Source organism: Diceros bicornis, chromosome 40 (assembly GCF_020826845.1).
Source record: "Diceros bicornis minor isolate mBicDic1 chromosome 40, mDicBic1.mat.cur, whole genome shotgun sequence".
NCBI lineage: Eukaryota > Metazoa > Chordata > Mammalia > Perissodactyla > Rhinocerotidae > Diceros > Diceros bicornis.
The window spans coordinates 17465526-17485080 of NC_080779.1; the positions used below are offsets into that span (position 1 = coordinate 17465526).

The following is a 19555-nucleotide window of genomic DNA, read 5'->3' on the forward strand; positions in this document are numbered from 1 at the left end:
TAATGAGCTGATAAAGAGATCAAGTGTGATAATGCCCATCGGCCTCCCTAAGGGTAACTAACTGGCCCCTAGAGCTGCCACTAGATCAGATGCTTCAACAGCATCATCACTGCCAAATTACAAAGAAAAAAAGGGGGTTTAAAACACATGTCTGACTCCAGGTAGAACCAACTGTCTCCCAGACTCCAAACTCCTTCCTGTTTCAGGAAGTGAAGACTGGCACCGCCAGGGCAGCAGCAGTGCTGTGTGTCCTAAATCGTAAAAGAAGGAGAGGAATGTCTGAGAAGCAAAAGGGGAGTTTCAAATCTGTCAGGCTCTGAGCTCCATGAGGCAAAGACCATATCCGTGTTACTCTCCTTTTTCCCATCACCTCGCACAGTGCCTGGTCAATGAAGACATTAAAAGATGTTCAGTACTTTTGGAAGGCAACTTGGCATGTATATCACAATCTGAAACATCCACACCCTTTAACTAGCAATAGGCAATCTCTGAATTAGCCTATTCTATTGACCCTGCGTGGTCACAAGTATCAGCCCAATGTTCCACGAAAAGAAATTAACACAGGGTCCTCATGCTCCCTGATTTCCCACATTAGAGTCTCCTACGTGCTGCCAAGAAAACAAGCACTTAGATAAAATGGATTAAGATTTTAATATCAAATGACATATTTTTTAAAATGTGAATTCTAGTGAAAAATGTTATGCCTATTTGAATATAGCTATCTTCTCTGATGCATCTTCTGCTTGTTTAATTTTTCAGGAAAGGAAGAAAAGAAACACAGAAGAGCTGTACCTCTTCTGGACACTGAAGGGTCCACTTCCACACCTTTTTCATAAGGGGTGCCGCCATTCAAGAAGAGTTCATAAGTTCTACAAAAGAATAATATACTATGACAATAAATACTGTGGACAGTTCGAAACATGGAGTCCGTAGTGAGGTATTTTTTAGCACAGGCACATTCACAGGCATTTTATTTTTGTCTCATTGGTAAATGAGAATCAAAGTTGTTGATTCCTCCATGAGGTATTATCTCAGTACATAAACAGTTTCTTTCTTTCTTGTAGAAAATACATTTTTCTACATTAAAATGAGAAAGATTTATTGAGTCATTCAAGTGTTCTGACTTGTGTTAATGACTGTGTTAACGACAAGTTAATGATGTTTTTAAATGTATTTTTCAAATGTTTTAAACAATCATTTGAAATAAAGCTACTGTGAATTTATATTATTTTTAAAATATAAAAGTAACATGTGGATTGTTGTAAAAAGTGTGAATGGCATAGAAAAATGAGAGGTAGAAAATGAAAAATCCCTCCCCATTCCTTCCCCCCTAGTTTGGTAAGTCTCTTGTCCTATCTTTTCCTATGCAGATGCAAACAAATCTATAAACACAGTATATCTCAATACTAACACATGTTTTCTTTGCAGGGTGCATACTATCCAAGTGTTGAAAGTAGAAGGCAAAAGGCCTCTTTAATCCTCCTGCACCACCTCCCCAGTTCTGCTCCTCAGAGGCAACAACCTCTGGGAACAGTTTACATAGATCCCACCCACATACGCACACAGATACAGGTTTTCATGAACAAAAGTAGAGTCACAGTATACACACGATTCTGCAATCTGCTTTTTTCATATAATAATATACATTGGAGATGTTTCTGAACCAATATATAGGTCTCCACCTCATTTAAAAAAACAGCTGTGACTTCACTTTGAGAGAGATGGAGTAGACTTTTCCCTCTCACTAGTTACAACTAAAAACCCTGAACATTATTTAAAAAAAAAAAAAAATCACAAGAATCCTGGGCTTCTACATCCCCTGGGGGGGAATGAGCTGCCCCTCCCCTTCCACTGGGGTGATGTCAGAGGAGGATCTCCGCCCTGTGGTAAGGAGGCCATACCCACCCCTGCGGGTTAATTAGGAGGCACAGGAGGCAGGGAGCATTATCAGAATTAATCTTCACAACAACCTTTTAGGGTAGGGACTATTATAATCACTCATTTTAAATACGGGGGAAATTGAGGCTTGGAGACATTAAGGAAACTGCTTACAGTTAACACAGACAGAGCCGGGACTAGAGCTCTGAATTTTATAATTCCAAACCTGGAATCTCAATCACCATCCTACTGACTGCCCATTTGCATCTCTTTTGTGAATTTCTTGTTTATCTCCTAGACTTAGATTTTTTTGTGTGTGCCCATTTAAAAATTTGGGTTGTCTTTTTCTTATTCATTTTTGAGAGCTCTTTTTATATTAGGAATAATAACTTGCTGATTGTTATGTATATATCGCAAATATTTGCTACCAGTCTGCCTTTTGGTCTTGAATTTTAAATTTGTTTACAGTGGCTGCCACTACGATTTCAATGAATCACCTACAGAAGAAAGGCGAGTCATAAAAGACCTAGGGACCCTGGACTTGGCTTTCCCACTCTTGGCTGAGAATGAGGCTCTGTTTCAGCATTGTGAAATGTGCAAATACCACAGAGGATTACTGAAGGAATATGCTCAGCAGACAGCTGGTGCAAACATCTTTTAAAATCCCTATTCCCTATGTGGCACTTCTTCCTCCCTAGGATGAGACTGGGCATGCTGTTTTCATATGCTACCTCAAAGAACATTAAAATCAACGTCCAAAGGCCTCTCCCCACAAGTTATTGCGATGCTAATAGAACATACACTCTGCAAACCTGAGGTATCCAGATTCTAAAAAATAAATTTCTACAAAATTACTCATTTGGAAAGAATATATAGCCAACTTACTTGGCTGGAATAGGAATTCCACTGGCATCAAAAAGTTTAAGAAACACCCAGCCACAACTTAATTCTCCTCTGTCACCAGTTGACTAGGAAATAAAAAGGTGTATGAAAGTTAATGTTTGAACCAGTCAAATTTATTAAGCACATACCAAGTCCTTTTAAAGGAAAAAAATTAGTCTTCATCTTTAGAACGAAAAAATTCTTCACAAGAAAATAAAGTGAAACACAGTGGAGTCCCATTTTACTTGCAGGTCAGATGGTAAAGGCAGTATGCCAAGTGAAAATCCTATCTTGTCAAATTGCTCTTGAAAATCCCCTAAACCTAATGACACAGTAACTGTTGCTATTGTTTCTTGAGTGATATAAATTATTTTGTGGAATGATCTCAAACCACATCAATACTACATGGGATTATGAAGCTTTGTCTCATTCAGAGATGGAACGCACAAATTAAATCATTCAAGGGTCTTTTTGCCCAGAACTCTACCCTTACTGTCAATTGCCAAAGGCCACTGGGGGCTGGCTTGGGGGACGTACTCCCCTCTCATATCCTACCCACCCATAACACATGTGGATGAATTTGCCTCAAAGACATGAAAGGATGGCGTAATACCATTAATGTAACAACAATTGGCTCTCTGGGTTACCTCGAGGCCATGTATATGTACTACACCTATCAAAGTATTATTAGAATGTGGAGACCTTTAAGTACTATCACAGACCTACACATAAATTAATAAATTCCCTTTATAAAAATTACCACTCTGACAGGTCCCTTAATTAGAACCCTCAGCCACAAGGTTAGGTGCACCCTGACCCTCTAGGGTCAGTGCTGGAACGCCACTGAGCATCTTTTATCACTTTCTGCAAAGTCCCATCCTTTTCAAATCTTCAATCTTGAAAAGGACTGGAGTTCACTCAAGCCATAAATGTAAACAAATACACTTTTATTTTAAATGCTACTGAAAAAGCAGCACTAGATATAAAATTAGAGTCACTGCCCTTCTGATTCCTCAGCAGATTAAAATTCTATTACACATAAAAACCTCAATTATTTTACTTGTAAATACAGACTTTCTAAAAAAAAAAAAAAACTTCCCTGATACATTAGAAAGCTTTGTCTTTCAACTGACATACATTGCGAATATAAGAAATTCCAAGCTCAAATAATAGTCCAAGATCCGGAGATGAAGAATTGGATCTGATAAAACAATCACCATCAAGCAAGCAGGGCAAGATGCCAGTAACCTGAAACAATAAGGAAACTAAAGTTACTAATAAAAACTAAAGATGGGAGGGAGGTTTCTGCTCTACTCATCTGTAAATGGTTTACGCCTTTGCACCATCATAAAGTCTTCTAAAGGAAGCCAAAAGCAGACGGATTGGACTCATCTATTCCAAGGAAATACCTTTACCTTCACTTACTCTTTGCTTAGCATAGAGGCCAATGTGAAACAAGTACTGTAGCCGGGTTCCCAGAGGTGTTATGAAAATAGTACGTGTATATAATAAGATATTTATATTAACTACTGTTCTTTGTAAACAGAACTAAAATTAAAGACCGCATACACACATTTGCGCAACTTTCCCGACGTGTGCCTTGTAAATTTTCCTTTCCCTTCCCTTTTGCTTATTCCATTTCCTTTCCCTGGACAACTGCATCCCTCTTGCTTGTCTATAAAATCCCACCCATCCTTCAGGGATAGTTTCTCTTCTACAAAGCCTCCCTGAGCCTAAGGACCAGAATTAATTTCACCTTCCTCTGTGATTCCACAGCACCTGGAGCCCCATGACCATTACATCCTGCCTTTGTGATGGTTACCAACAGTACCCACCCCAAAGAGCTACGCTAAGGACTAAATAATACATATAAGGGCCTACCAGAGTGCCTGGCATGTAGTCAGAGCTCCAAAAATAAAGGATATTGTTATTCTATGTGTATACGTTTCTTCCCTACTAACATGTAAGTTCCCACAATGCCTAAGAAGAATGCCTTGCACCTAACAGATGCTTAGGTTTATTCAACAAAGTCAAACATTCTTATTATTTATCCCTCCAAATAGTTCCTCTTTATATTCAGGAAAACACTAGAAAATTCTACCTTAAACACTTCACATACACAGAGATGCAATATCAGAATTGTGAAGTGTTGTGCGAAAATATAAGGAGAGAGGTGCTCAGCAGATCAAACCGGACTTTAGGAGTTGTGCTACAGACAAGTACAGATAGACGTAGCACACAAGCGAGGTGGCTGGGCCTCCTCCATGTCCTGTGCCCTCTCACTGAACCTCTATCTTGCTTTAATATCTTTTGATGCAGTAAAAGGAAGGTTAATGAAGGGTTCTTAGGGTGTGGTGACACAAGGAAGTTAGCTGTGTGAGGGAAATAAATACTAAAGTAATGAAACCTTGGAGGTAGAAAAAAAGGTAAAGTAAAATAAACTATAGACAACTAATACTATCAAAACAACATAAAGATATCTTCGTCTTCACACTGACTCAGTGGTTCGAAAGCACCTAACCCCATTCCAGTCTCTTCTGTTCCAGTCTTGACAGTACCTGGTATAATGTACCAGGCCTCTAGGTGCCACCCTTCATTGTATCCGAAGAAAGCACAGTTCTCATTAGCACAGTTGGACACTCCATTTTTGAAAAACACTTCCTAAATTTTATCTTTTTCTTTTCATTTCTCATCAAAGGGTATTTTCTAGAATTGAACCCTGAAATCCATTGAATGAGATGACTCATAGGAATTATTACTTTGGTGAGTCAAAAACATGAGTAATTTTTGTCAAAGTCTTCAAAGAACATTAAAGAATCTAAAGATTCAAACCTGGCCCCATATATTCTGTCCATAACATAAAAACGTTATTTCAGGAATACACTTGGACAGATTCGTTTTAGAAATTAATCGTATAACACTCATCAGGTAAAAGAAGTTCATGTTTCATTCCATTCACTCAGCAGATTACTTACCTGGGGAGAAAAGGTCCATGTTTTGGGCTTTTTAGGTTGCCATGTGGCTCTGACTGTATGAATGTTGCTCAGAACCTGAAATGAGATTTTCCCATCTGAAATCACATTGTGGAAAGCATGATCAAAGGTGTCTGAAGCATCACCAGTTCCAGGTCCCAAACAGTTAACCAGTGGCCACACTGCGTGGAACAGCACAGGAGGGGGAACTTTCACTTCTTACTTTGTGCAATTTTGTAATTTTTTTTTCTTTTTACATCAAGTACATATATAACTTTTAAAATGATTAACACAAAACAAGTGTTATAGCACTTATTAATAAAACAATGAAGAACTGACAAAATGAATTCAGACTCAGATCTTTGCACTAGTAATAAATTATAGTAAGTGAAATACTTAATATCTGAGATAGGTTTACCAGAAAAGTAAGTGAATTTCAGGTACAAATGACCTTTTAACAAATGTGACCCATAAAAGCATTTCATATGTAGTCCATTACCCTGCCCCTAAGACAGACAATGCTAACAGCTCAGATACACAGTTACAGTTTTCTTCAAGACCTCTAGGCCCATAAATTATAGTCTTCCTGCAATTTAATCTCTTATAAAATGCTATTGCAAGAAGTTAATCCTACAACATACATAAAACAATGAAATACAAAAGGAGCAAAAACTGTAAAGAGTTCAAATTCTGGAATGCTATAGCCAAAATTGACATCTTCCAAAGGACAGATAATATATAATTTTTTTTTTAGATAAAAATGGTTTAGTATAACACTTCTAAAACTAAGCTTTAAAAATAATTAGAAATAATCCCAAACACATCATATTAGGTCAAATTCAATACATTGTCCTCCGTGTCCCTATTGGTAAGCAAAAGGAGTACCTTATGGGCAGCCGAGTTGTTTCCACATAAAGTAAATCCCCATTACCTTCAACAACTAATACAAATGAATTATTTAAACTCTTCCCCAAATAATATATATTCTCAACCTGGACTCTTAGAGTGAAAATTTCTTCTGATTATTACCTGGTGTTTAATGTAAAACTGCGTTTTATTTATTCTAAGGTCCCTCTTGGTTTTTCAAGAAGTGTCTCTCACTTCTAACAGCCAAGAAGTCCTTTGCAATCATCGAAACTGAGATCTCACATTATCTCTGCTTTTATCTTTTCAACTTGGAGAATGCTGATTTTGATTCAGGAGCAACTTCTTTAGATTCAGGAGTAAATTATTCTGCTTGGTAATTTTACATCTTTCTTCATTTATAGACTCTGAGAGCTAAAAAGGACTTAGTCGAACCATCTCATTATACATTTGAGAAAAATGTAGCCAGAGAGGGTGAGTGACTGGTTGAGAATCATTCTGTTTTCTGCACAAAACCAGAACACAAAGGATAAAGTAATCGAGGATTCAAAAACTTGAGATTTTTTCATTTAGCAAACTGCATTAAGAATGCATAAGGACTTCTGCTCAAGATGAATTTATGCTTCAACATAACTGCTCTGCTACAAACATAAAGCAGTAATAGTTAAAAAGACAGAGTAGCACTCAAAAGTAAGATGAACACTTCAATGGACCATAAAGAGAAAAGACAAGCAAAGGAGAGGGTGAGACTAAAACCGGGGATCTCCTGGGCTCTGAGTCTAGAAGCAGGATATGGTGGCAAGGAGATGGACTTGTATGTCACAGAGGCTAACGGTACTCAATACATATGATAGAGGAATAGAGCCAGCTTTACCGCTTAAAGCCAGCAGGGTGAAAAAGAAATGGTGGCCAACTTTCCTCCTCAAAGGAAGTAGCGAGCCTAAGCAGGTAGGAGGACAAAGATGTAGCCACGACACCAGGATCAGAACCAAGTCAACAAGTGGGTCTTTTAATGAACCGGTGACATTCCTGACATCATCTTAGATCAGGAACTCTAAACTCCACTATAAGATCTGGTTCTGGACCGGGGTCGGGAGGTAGTACTGGTGGTAGTAACCACAACGTTACTAGAGAGGGGGAAAGAGAGCAAAGTATCTTCCACATAAAATGTGCCTCTAAATTTACATGACAAAATCAAATACAAACAATATGGGAAACAACCCTGAGCATAGAAATTAACAAAATATGTTGGTATATGTAATTAAATATTGATTATTAAAAAAAAGCCAAATTTGTTTGCATAAAAAAATTTCTAGGCAAAAAGAACAAGATAAGGGCAGTAGGTAGCGAAAGCATGTTAGTATCTTTGGTGTGTTAAGAAGGAAGAGAGAAATACACAGTGGTTTTAGATTTATGAGAATAATTTGTAGTTAAGTAGGTATGCTAAAAATTTAAAGGTAACCACTTAAATAAGGGAAATATAATCTATAGATTTCAAACCAACAGTAGAAAAAAATGGAATGCTGACAACAACATTTCAACAGCTGAGAGAAACAAAAACAAAGGAAAAAGATGATAAACAGAAAATACACACACACAAATGGGGGAAATAAGTCCAAATATATGGATAATTATAACAAATGAGGTTAGTCTAACATTATTTACTCAATCCAGATATAGACAATATAAAAAAAGATAATTATAAGCCTATTTAACTTATAAACAGTAACGCAAAATCCCAAATAAATATTAGTGAATCTAACTCAGCAATGTTTTGTTTTTAAACAAAATAAAAAATTTATAATCAAGAAGAGCTTATCCCAGGGTATAAGGATGTTTCAATATCAGAAAATCTGTTATTGTGGTACACCACATCAACAAATTAAAAAAGAGAAATCATATGATCATTTCAACAGATGCAGAAAAGAATTTGCTAAAAGTCAACATTCACTTATAACATGAAAACTTGGAACAGAACAAAATCAACTTAACCTAAGGAAGGGTATCTGAAAAATCTGCAACAAACATCTCAATGGTGAATCTCTAGAAGTATTCACATTTAAATCAGGAAGAAGACAAGGCAGTCCCTGGCCAAAACAACAAAACAGGAAAAAGATACAAGGTATAAAAATGGCAGAGACAAAACTGTCTTTATTTGCAAGCATACAGTACACAACTATATACATAAAAAAATCTAAGAGATTATATAAAATGTCTAAATAATACTATTTTTTTAAAGTAGTAGAAATAATAAGCGATTTGAGTAAAGTTTCAGGATAGCAGATCAACTTGCAAATAACAATAGCTTTCTATACATCAATCGTAACCAATTAGAAAATATGAGAAGAAAAAGATTCCAATTATCAAAGCCACCAAAAGTAGCTGATTTTTAGGAAGTAACGGAACGGGGAGAGGGCAGATGGAGAAGCGAGTTAAATGACAACACGAGGGAGTGAACAGACAAATCCCCCAGAAACGTGCTATCCAAGACAGTAGTCACGGGCCACATGCAGCTATTTAACTTCAAATCACTTAAAATCAAATTAAATTAAAAATTTAGTTCCTCAGGCATACCAGCCATGTTCCAAGTGCTCAACAGCTCCATGGGGTTAGTGGTCGCCACACTGGACAGCACAGACAGAACGTTTCCATTATCACAGAAAGGTCTATTGACAGTGCTACTCCAGAACGTGAGACATTCTACATGACAATGGGTCCAGTTTCTTCAACAAGTCAATGGCACAAAAAAGGTGAGAGAAGGGGGACTGCCAGATTAAAAGAGACTTAAGATACATGACAACCAAATGCAGTGTGTGGACCTTGTATGGATCCTGACTCAAACAACACAACTACAAAAAGAAATTTTTGAAAGAATAGAGAAATCTGAATATGGACTGGGTATTAGATGAAAATATGGAATGATTCTTAGTATTTCAGGGTGTGATAATGGTGGTTATATAAGAAAAGTGGCTATGTAAGAAAATGTTGATATTTTTTATACATGTATAAATGTAGATGCACATACGCAGAAATAAAATGAAATGTCACAAGTTTTCACTACAACATTTTTATAAAAACTGAAGGAAAACACTGGGGATAGATTAGCCAGTTCAGCAAAATCTTGATAATTATACTATTCTCTCTACTTCTGTGAATGTTTGAAGTTTCATGATAAAAATTTGATTTTTAAATGAAAAGACAAGATCAGATTAGAAATAACCATGTTAATCTATTACCAAGGTGACTTCACGTTTTACTACATTTTAAAGTCATAATATCAAATGTGTTATTCAATACTATTCTTTTGATGGAATGACCCAGTGCTATGCAAGAGAACTCCATTAAAACTTTCTGTGATGATGGTATGTTCTGTGTGTGCTATCCAATAGGGTGGCTAGCCATTAACCACATATGGCTATTGAGCATTTGAAATGTAGTTAATGACATTGAGGAACTAAATTTTAAATTTTATTTAATTTTAGTTGTCTTCAATTGATATTAATTTAAAATTATTTTAAATTTCATTTAAATAATAAATTACCTAAATTTAAATAGCCATTCAGCTAGTGGCTACTGTTATTTGAGTGCTGGACAATGATTTAATTTGCAATAAATATGGCTGTACATTTATCTAAAAGTAACAATAAAAACAAGGTATTTAGGTTTAAATGTAACAAAATGTATGCAAGACATTTATGGAGAAAATTATGAAACATTATGATAAAATAAAAATGAAGATCATAATAAATGGAAAGATCATGCCATATGTTTAAGGGCTACAAGACTTAATATTGTAAAGATCCTACTAAAATTAATCTATAAATTCAATGCAATTCTCCTAAAAATCCCAACATAGTTCATCATGTAATTTAACAAGCAGATGCTAAAATTCATATGGAAAAGCAAAGGATCTAGATTAGTTAAGAATAATTTATATAGAAAGCAAACTGAGGGGATGTACCACGTTACAAAGCCATAGTGATGAAGACTGTAGTATTGGTCCAGTGAAAGACAAATACACCAACTGATCAGAACAGAGACCAGAACCAGACCCACACACAGATGAACACTTGTTTCACGAAAGAGCCATCTTGCAAGTCATGGGGAAAGGACAAATTCTTCAATAAATGTAATTGGGACAATTGCTATAAATAGGAATGGAAGAGAAATAAAAATGGGAATAAATAGAAAAAATTAAATCTCTTCTTTACAGAACACACAGAAATAAATTCAAGGTAGATTCAATACCAAGTGGAGAGAAATATTTAGAAGAATATATGAGAATATCTTTATGATTCTGACATAGGGAAGGATTTTTTACACAAGACACAAAAATCATAAACCATAAATGAAAAGACTGATACACCTAACTACTTTAAAACTTCTGTTCTTTGAAAGTCAGCATAAACAAACTTAAAAGACAACCCACAGACTTGGAGATGTTTGGAAAACAAATAACCAACAAAATTTCCAGTATTTATCCAGAATTACAAATCAATTATATATGTAATGTAATATTGTTATATTAAATTACATGAAATTTGAAAACCTAACTAAAAATTTTAAATCTATAAAAATCCAAAAGAAAAATGAGCAAAAGATATGAAGTACAATTCATGATGGAGGGAATCTAATTGGCTGATCAACATATGAAAACATATTCAAAAACCTATTAGTAATCAGAGAAATGAAAACCAAAACCACAACGAGATTCCATTTCATACCCAAAATATTGGCAAGATAATACCACGCGTTAGTTAGGATGTGGAGAAATGGGGACTGTCACACACCGCTAGTGGCAGTATAAACTGGAAGAAGCCCTTAGGAGAGTAATTTGGCATTATCTAGAACAGTAGAAGATGTGCACTCTCCACCATCCAGCAGTCTACTCCCAAGTATATATTCTGAAGACTTGTCTCACATGTACACAAACATGTACAAGGATGTTCATTGAAAGCCTATAACAGGGGCTGGCCCAGTGGTGTCGTGGTTAAGTTCACACACTCTGCTTCAGCGGCCTGGGGTTAACAGGTTCAGATCCCAGGCACAAACCGATGCACCACTTATCAAGCCATGCTGTGGCAGGCATCCTACATATAAAGTAGAGGCAGATGGGCACAGATGTTGGCCCAGGGCCAATCTTCCTCAGCAAAAAGAGGAGGATTGGTAACAGACATTAGCTCAGGGCTAATCTTCCTCACCCAAAAAAAAAAAAGAAAGTCTGTAACAGTAAAAATGTTCCTCAACAGAATAATGGATAAATACATTGTGGTATATCCATATAATGGAATATCATTCAACAGTTAAAAAGAATGATCAAGAACAAAATCTGTCAACTTGGATAAATCTCAAAAACATAATGTTGAGGGGAAAAAGAAAGTTGCAGAAGGATACAAGCATAAGATATCATTTTATAAAGCATGAGAATATTAAAAATTAGGCTATATAAAATTAATAAAACAAAGTTTAGGATAGTGGTTACCCATATGGAGGGAGGAAAGAAACGGGGAGGAGGAAGGGTACACTGGGGATTTCAATCATATTTGCAGCACTTATTTTTAAATTAATAGACTTTATTTTTTTTAGAAAAATTTTAGGTTTACAGAGAACTTAGCCAAGTACTTATTTTTTATTTTTGAAAAAGTCAGAAGTACATATTGCAAACTGAGAGGCTTCAATAGAACTAGGTGATAAGGCCATGGGTATCTGTTATGCTTCTCTACACATTTCTGGGTATTTGAAATAGTTCATAATTTTAAAAATATTGCTAATTCCAATAAAAATCAGATTGGGGTAGAAATATATATATATAAAAGGAAATATTATAAAATATAAAAATATATATATATGAAAAGGATGTACTATTTCTTAATGAGTTCTTAAGGATTTTCAATTAATTTTTAAAAGAGTGAAACATACAACAGTGGTTAATCATGAAACGTGTCAAACATACCAGACAAGTTAAAAGAACCTTACAGTGAACTCCCATATGCTCAACATCTAGATTCTACCACTGACATGTTACTACACCTGCTTTATCACAGATATCATCTATCCACCCATCAATTCACCTTATTTTTTGATGCACTGCCAACTTGCAAACATTAGTAAGCTTTTCCCTAAATATGTTAGCATGCATATCGTTAACTGGAGTTCATTATTTGTTCATGGTTCTTTTTTTTGTGTGTGAGGAGACCAGCCCTGTGCTAACATCTGCTAATCTTCCTCTTTTTCTGCTGAGGAAGACTAGCCCTGGGCTAACATCCGTGCGCATCTTCCTCCACCTTATATGGGACGCCGCCACAGCATGGCTTGCCAAGCAGCGCGTCGGTGCGCACCCGGGATCTGAACCAGCAAACCCCGGGCCGCCACAGCGAAGCGCGTGCACTTAACTGCTTGCACCACTGGGCAGGGCCCATGGTTCTTTTTTTGATGTAAAATTTAATATAATGAAATTCACAAACCTTATTTTTATCTTATACATAATGTCCAGAGTGGAGAGAGGAAAGTGGACTGTCTAGGGGTCACAGGTCCTGACTTATGACACAGTGAGTGCTGTCAAGGAGGCCTAGCCAGGAGCCTGAACTTCCACCAGGGCCCAAAAGTGAGGAGGCACACCTTCCCCCAGGGTTGTGAACAGAGGCCAAGTGGGAAACCTGGACTTCCATTCTCACCTGGCAGTAGTGAGGTGGCATCCAGCACGGTGTCAGAGTCCTGCTAAAACAGAAGTTTAAATAAGATCCAGAGACTTTCAACACCCAAAATGTCCAAGATACAATAAAAAAAATCTCTCATTATACCAAGAACCAGGAAAATCTCAATTTGAATGAGAAAAGACAATCAACAGACACCAACACTGAGATGACACAGATGTTGGAATTATCTGACAAGCATTTTAAAGTAGCCATCTAAAAATGCTTCAGTAAGTGACTACCAACATGCTTGAAACAAATTTAAAATATACAAAGAAATACAAAGTCTCAAGAAGGAAATAAGGAAATCTCAACAAAGAAATGAAAGATATAAAGAAGAACTCAATGGAAATTTTAGAACTGAGAAATACAATAACCAAGATAAAAAAAACACACATAGGGGATAGACTCAGCCACAGAATAGAAAAGAGAAAAAAGAATCAGTGAACTTGAAGATAGGAAAATAGAAATTATGCAATCTGAACAACTGAGACAAAATAGATGGGAAAAAATGAACAGAGTCTTAGGAACCTGTGGGATTATAACAAAAGAGCTAACATTCATGTCACCAGAGTCCCAGAGGAGAGGAGAGTTTGGAGCTGGAAAAGTATTCTCAAAGATAATGACTGAAAAATCCTCACATATGGCAAAAGACATAAAGCCACAGTTTAAGAAGCCAAGCAAACCCCAAACAGGATAAGCCCAAGAAATCCATGACAAAGTACACCATAAACTTCTAAAAACTAAACACAAATATCTTCAAAGCAGTGAGACAGAAACAACACCTAGACGTACTGCTAGGGGAAAACCAGTTCCAATGACAGTGGATTTCTCATCAGGTACCACAGAGGCCAGAAGGAAGTGGCACGATATTTTTCAAGTACGAAAGAAAAGAATCGCCAACCCAGAATTCTATATCTAGTGAAAATATCCTTTAGGAATGAAGAGAAAACAGAGAGGGTCTCAGGTAAAGAGAAACTAAGAGAATTTGTGGCCAGCAGACCTACCCTAAAAGAATGGTTAAAGGAAATTCTCTAAACAGAAAGGAAATGATAAAAGAAAGGATCTTATAACATCAGGAAGGAAGGAAGAACAAGAGAAAAAGTAAAAATACAGGTAATACAATAGATTTTTCTCATGAGTTTTCTAAATTATGCTTGATAGTTGAAGCAAAATTATAATACTGTGTGACGTGGTCCTCGATGTATGCAGAAGAAATATTTACGACAATTATATTATAAAGGAGGGAGGGTCAAGAGAACTAAAGGGAGGTAAGGTTTCTATAGGTCATTCAAACCGGAATGTTGACACTAGTAGACTGCGGTAAATTAGGTTAGCATAAAATAATACCTAGAGCAACCACTAAAAAACCTATACAAAGAGATCCACTCAACAACAACACCACAGATAATTCAGAATGGAATTCTAAAAAAGGTTCAAGTAACACACAGGAAGGCAGGAAAAAGAAAACAGAGGAATGAAAAAGAAAGGGAATAAAGAGAAAAAAACACAGCTGGCTAAAGATTTAAGACTCTCTTCTGGTATCTGCCTGCTTTTGGACGCTTTTCAGTGCCTTCAGGTAGTTTTTGTATATTACCCAAAATTTATAGGTGTCATCACTGGGCAAGTTGTTCCCAGAGGAACTTCCTCAGACATTATTGGAAGTGGCATCTCATTAATTAGTTTTAATAATAACACTTTTTATTTTTAACTAGGCTTAGATTTATTAAAGAAGTATTCTTAAGTAAATAGCATGAGTACTTGGGTAAGTATTAAATATGTTCTAGAACTCCTTAATTTGAAAAATTTTTTTCCTGATTGATTTTTTATTGAGATATAATTTACATATAACATTGTATGAGTCTAAGGTGTACAACAGGTTGATCTGATACATTTCCATACTGCCCTATGTTGACCACCGTAACTTTAGCTCACACCTCTATCATGTCACATAATTATCATTTCTTTTTTGTGATGAGAACATTTAAGATCTAGTCTCTTAGCAATTTTGAAGTATATAATACACTATTGTTGCCTATAATCACTATACTCTGCTGCTTTCATCATTATGAAATGACCCTCCTTATTTCTGGTAAGACTCCTTATTTGAAATCTACTGTTTCTGATACTAACACAGCTTACACAAGTTTAATTATGTTTGGTGTTTGCCTGGTCTATCTTGTGGATGGTATACCATTATATCATTAACCCGTCTGTCTTCTTTTTTTAGGAGAGGAAGGCTCTCCTTTATTTTTTTTATTATATAAGTTCCAGGTGTACAGTATTATAATTCGACATCTGTCCACACTATAAAGTGATCACCACCACAAGTCTAGTTACCATCCATCACCACACAGTTGACCCTCCTGACCCAACCCTCTTCACCTCTGGTAACCACTAAACTGTTCTCTCTATCTATGAGTTTGTTTTTGTTTTATTTCGTTTGTTCATTTGCTTTGATTTTTTTAGATTTCACAGTGAAATCATTTTTCTTTCTCCATCTGACTTATTTCACTTAGTATAAGACCCTCAAGGTCCGTCCATGTTGTCGCAAATGGAAAGATTTCATTCTTTTTTATGACTGAGTAGTACTCCATTGTATATATACCGCACATCTTCTTTATCCATTCATGCCTCAGTGGACACTTAGGGTGTTTCCATATCTTGGCTATTGTAAATAATTCTGCAATGAACATGGGGGTGCATATATCTTTTCAAATTCACGTTTTCATGTTCTTCAGATAAATATACAGAAGTGGAATAGCTGGATCATATGGTAGTGTTGTTCTTAATTTTTTGAGGAATCTCCATACTCTTTCTCAATTTGAAAATTTGACATAAATTAGTTTCATAAATTAACTTCTATTATTTTTATATAAAATAACTTCTATTATTTTGATATGTTATTTAAAATAAAATTCCAATCTTTGTTTTATGTTCTCATATATGAGAATAGGGAGAGGTACAGCAAGAAGTATCAAATCAGATCTAAGTAAATGAAGGCAATTCACCGTTTCTTGGTCACTGATGACACCTACTGGCTCATTTATGGCAGTGGCTTTGTGCAGTGCGTAGAAGTGAAGGAGGGTCACTATAAGACCCCAAGTTCACTTATTTACTCCCAGTTCAGATGAAAGAAAGGCACTTTCCTCACGCTGGGAGTTAGAAGTATACTTAGCATGAACAAAGCTAGACCCACAAACTCCTCCAAACCTGATCCGCTATCAGTGTTCCCTGTCTCACTGAATGTCACCACCATCCCTCCAGATGTGGAACTCAGAGACCTAGTGTCATGCTTGACACCGGACTCTCCCTCACTCTCCATATCCAAACTATCACCAAATTGTGTTGGTTTTTTGTGGGGTTTTTTTGAGGAAGATTAGCCTTGAGCTAACATCGGTTGCCAGTTCTCCTCCTTTTTTTTGCTGAGGAAGATTGGCCCTGGGCTAATATCCACATCCATCTTCCTCTACTTTATATGGGATGCCGCCACAGCATGGCTTTAATAAGCAGTGCGTAGGTCCACGCCCAGGATCCGAACCTGCCATCCCCAGGCCGCCAAAGCGGAGCACACGAACTTAACCGCTACACCACTGGGCCAGCCCCCTCGGGTTGGTTTTTACCTCTTAAATATCCCACTAGCCTTAGCTCTCATCTCCACCTCCACTTCCCTAATCTAAGTTATCATCATCTCTCATCTAGTCACACTTACTATGTTCTACGTATTGTTCCAAGTGCTTTACTTATATTAACTCATTTAAGGCTCACATCGACCCTAAGAGATGTGTACCAGACAAGGAAAGTGAGAGAGAGCAAGGTCAAGCAATTTGGTCTGTGTCTCACACCTAGCTGGTGGAGCCAGGGTTAATCCTAGGCAAGCTGGCTCGATTTTTTCTTGAAAGTGACAATTGCTGCCCTTTGGGCAACACACTGTGACACAGCCCCCAAATGGTCTACTCAGGTCCCTTCTGGCCCCCCTCTAATCCATTTCCAGAGAGGAGCCAGAGATCTTCCCAAAACATAAATCTAAATCATGTCACTTCCTCCAACGACTCTCCTGTTTTTAGAATAAAGCAAAACTCTCCTACATCATGGCTTACGAAGCCTTACACTGTATTCCTTCCTGACATCTCCCATTTCATCCCACCTACACTTCTCTTGCTCTCTCCACTCACCACTCTGGCCTCCTACTTCTCAAGTCCTTTCCCACCAAGACCTTTGCCTGTACTGTTCCTTGGGCAGGTACACACTTCCCTTTTCTCTTCACCTTGTTAAGGCCTATTCACCCCTCAGATCTCAACTCAAGCATCACCTCCTCAGGAGGTTAGACTATTGATTTGAAAATTCCTTTCTAGTGCTAAAAATTTCCCTCTAAGCAATGCTTTAGCTAACATCCTATAAATTCTATGTTACATTTTCATTTTTTGTTCAATTCAAAATATTTTCTAATTTCCCTTGAGATTTCCTCTTAACCCATTGATTATTTAGAAATCTGTTGTTTAATTTCCAAGTGTTTATGGATTTTTCCAATTATCTTTCTGTTACTGATTTCTAATTCAATTCCATGCGATCAAAGACCATACATTGTATGATTTCAATTCTTTTCAATCTGTTCAGGACCATCTATCTTGGTGAATGTTCCATATGCACTTAAAAGAATGTGTATTTTACTATTTTGGGGTGACGTGTTGTACAAATGTGAATTAGATCCAGTTTGTTGATGGTGTTATTCAGTTCTTTCATATCCTCACTAATTTTCTGTCTACTTGTTCTACAGATTACTGAGATAGAAGTGTTCAAGTCTCCGATTATAATTGTGGCTTTGCTCATTTCTCCTTTCAGTTCTATCAGTTTTTACCTCATGTATTTTGATGTTAGGTATGTACACATTTAGGATTGTTACGTCTTCGTGAAGACATGAATTGTCCCTTTTATCATTACGTAATTTCCCTCTTTATCCCTGGTAATTTTCCTTGTTCTGATGTCTACTTTATCTGATATTAATATCTTTTGAATGGTATTCTCTTTTTCCATCCTTCTACTTTTAACCTGCCTACATTATTATATTTAAGGTAGTTTCTTGTACATAGCATATAGTTGGCTCTCTCTCACTGTGATTTTAATTTGCATTTCCCCAATGACTTATTATATGTTGAGTATCTTTTTATAAGCCTATTTGGTTTTTCATATCTTTTTAAGTGCCTGTTCAAGTCTTTTGCCCATTAAAAAAAAACGAGTTACCCTTTTATTTCTTGGACATCCTTGACTTGTTCCTGATCTTAGGGGAAAAGTGTTCAGTATTTCACCATTAAGTATGATGATGCTAGCTTTAGTTTTCTCTTGTTGTCCTTTACCAATTTGAAGTTCCCTTCTGTTCCTAGTTTGGTGAGAATTTTTTAAAAATCATGCATGGGTGTTGAAATTTGTCAAACGCTTTTTTCTACATCTATGAGATGATCACATAATTTTTCTTGTTTAATTTTGTTAATATGGCAAATTACAATGATCTATTTTCAAATGTTAAATGTTGGTTACACACGGGTGTACATTTGAATTCCTGGAATAAACCCCAAATAGTCATGATATGTTGCCCTTTTTATATATTGCTAGATTCAATTTGCTAATATTTTGTTTAGGATTTTAATTTCGATATTCATGAGGGATACTGGTCTTGTACTTTTTCTTTCTTGTAATGTCTTGCCATATTTTGGTATCATGTTTTTCCTGGCTTTATGAAATGAGCTGGGAAGCATTTCTTCTTATCTATTCTTTGGAAGAGTTTGTATACTATTGGTATTATTTCTTCCTTAAATGTTTGGAGGAATTCACCAGTGAAGCCCATCTGTGCCTGGAGTTTTCTTTATGGGGAGATTTTTAATTACAGTTTCAATTTCTTTGACAGAGGTTATTCAAATTTTGTATTTCTTCTTGTGTCAGTTTCAGTAAACTATAGTTTTCAAGGAATTTATCTATTTATCTAAGTTGTCAAATTTATTGGCATAAAGTTGTTTCTAATATTCCCTTGTTCTCCCTTTAATGTCTGCGAGATCTGTGGTGAGGTCTACATTTTCATGTCAGATACTGATCATTTGTTTCTTTCTCTCTTTTTAAAATTTCTTGATCAGTCTTACTAGGCATCTCTCAATTTTATTAATCTTTTCAAAGAATAAACTCTTGTCTGTTTTGATTTTGTTTTATTTTCTATTTCATTAATTTCTACTCTTATCTTTATTATTTCCACCATTCTACTTTCTTTGGGTTTAACTC

The 19555-nt window shown here is 36.2% G+C and overlaps 1 protein-coding gene across 3 annotated transcripts in view; it reads right to left on the reverse strand.

The window, feature by feature from the left end:
* Positions 1–19555, reverse strand: part of NPHP1 (nephrocystin 1) — a 62523-nt gene that overhangs the window by 16868 nt on the left and 26100 nt on the right. For all 3 annotated transcript variants that reach the window (XM_058534580.1, XM_058534579.1, XM_058534581.1), the window contains exons 12-15: positions 5736–5810; positions 3898–4008; positions 2764–2846; positions 793–869 (exon numbers count right to left, since the gene is read on the reverse strand). In XM_058534580.1, coding sequence (XP_058390563.1) covers positions 793–869; positions 2764–2846; positions 3898–4008; positions 5736–5810 — 346 coding nt within the window. The remainder of the gene's footprint in view (positions 1–792; positions 870–2763; positions 2847–3897; positions 4009–5735; positions 5811–19555) is intronic.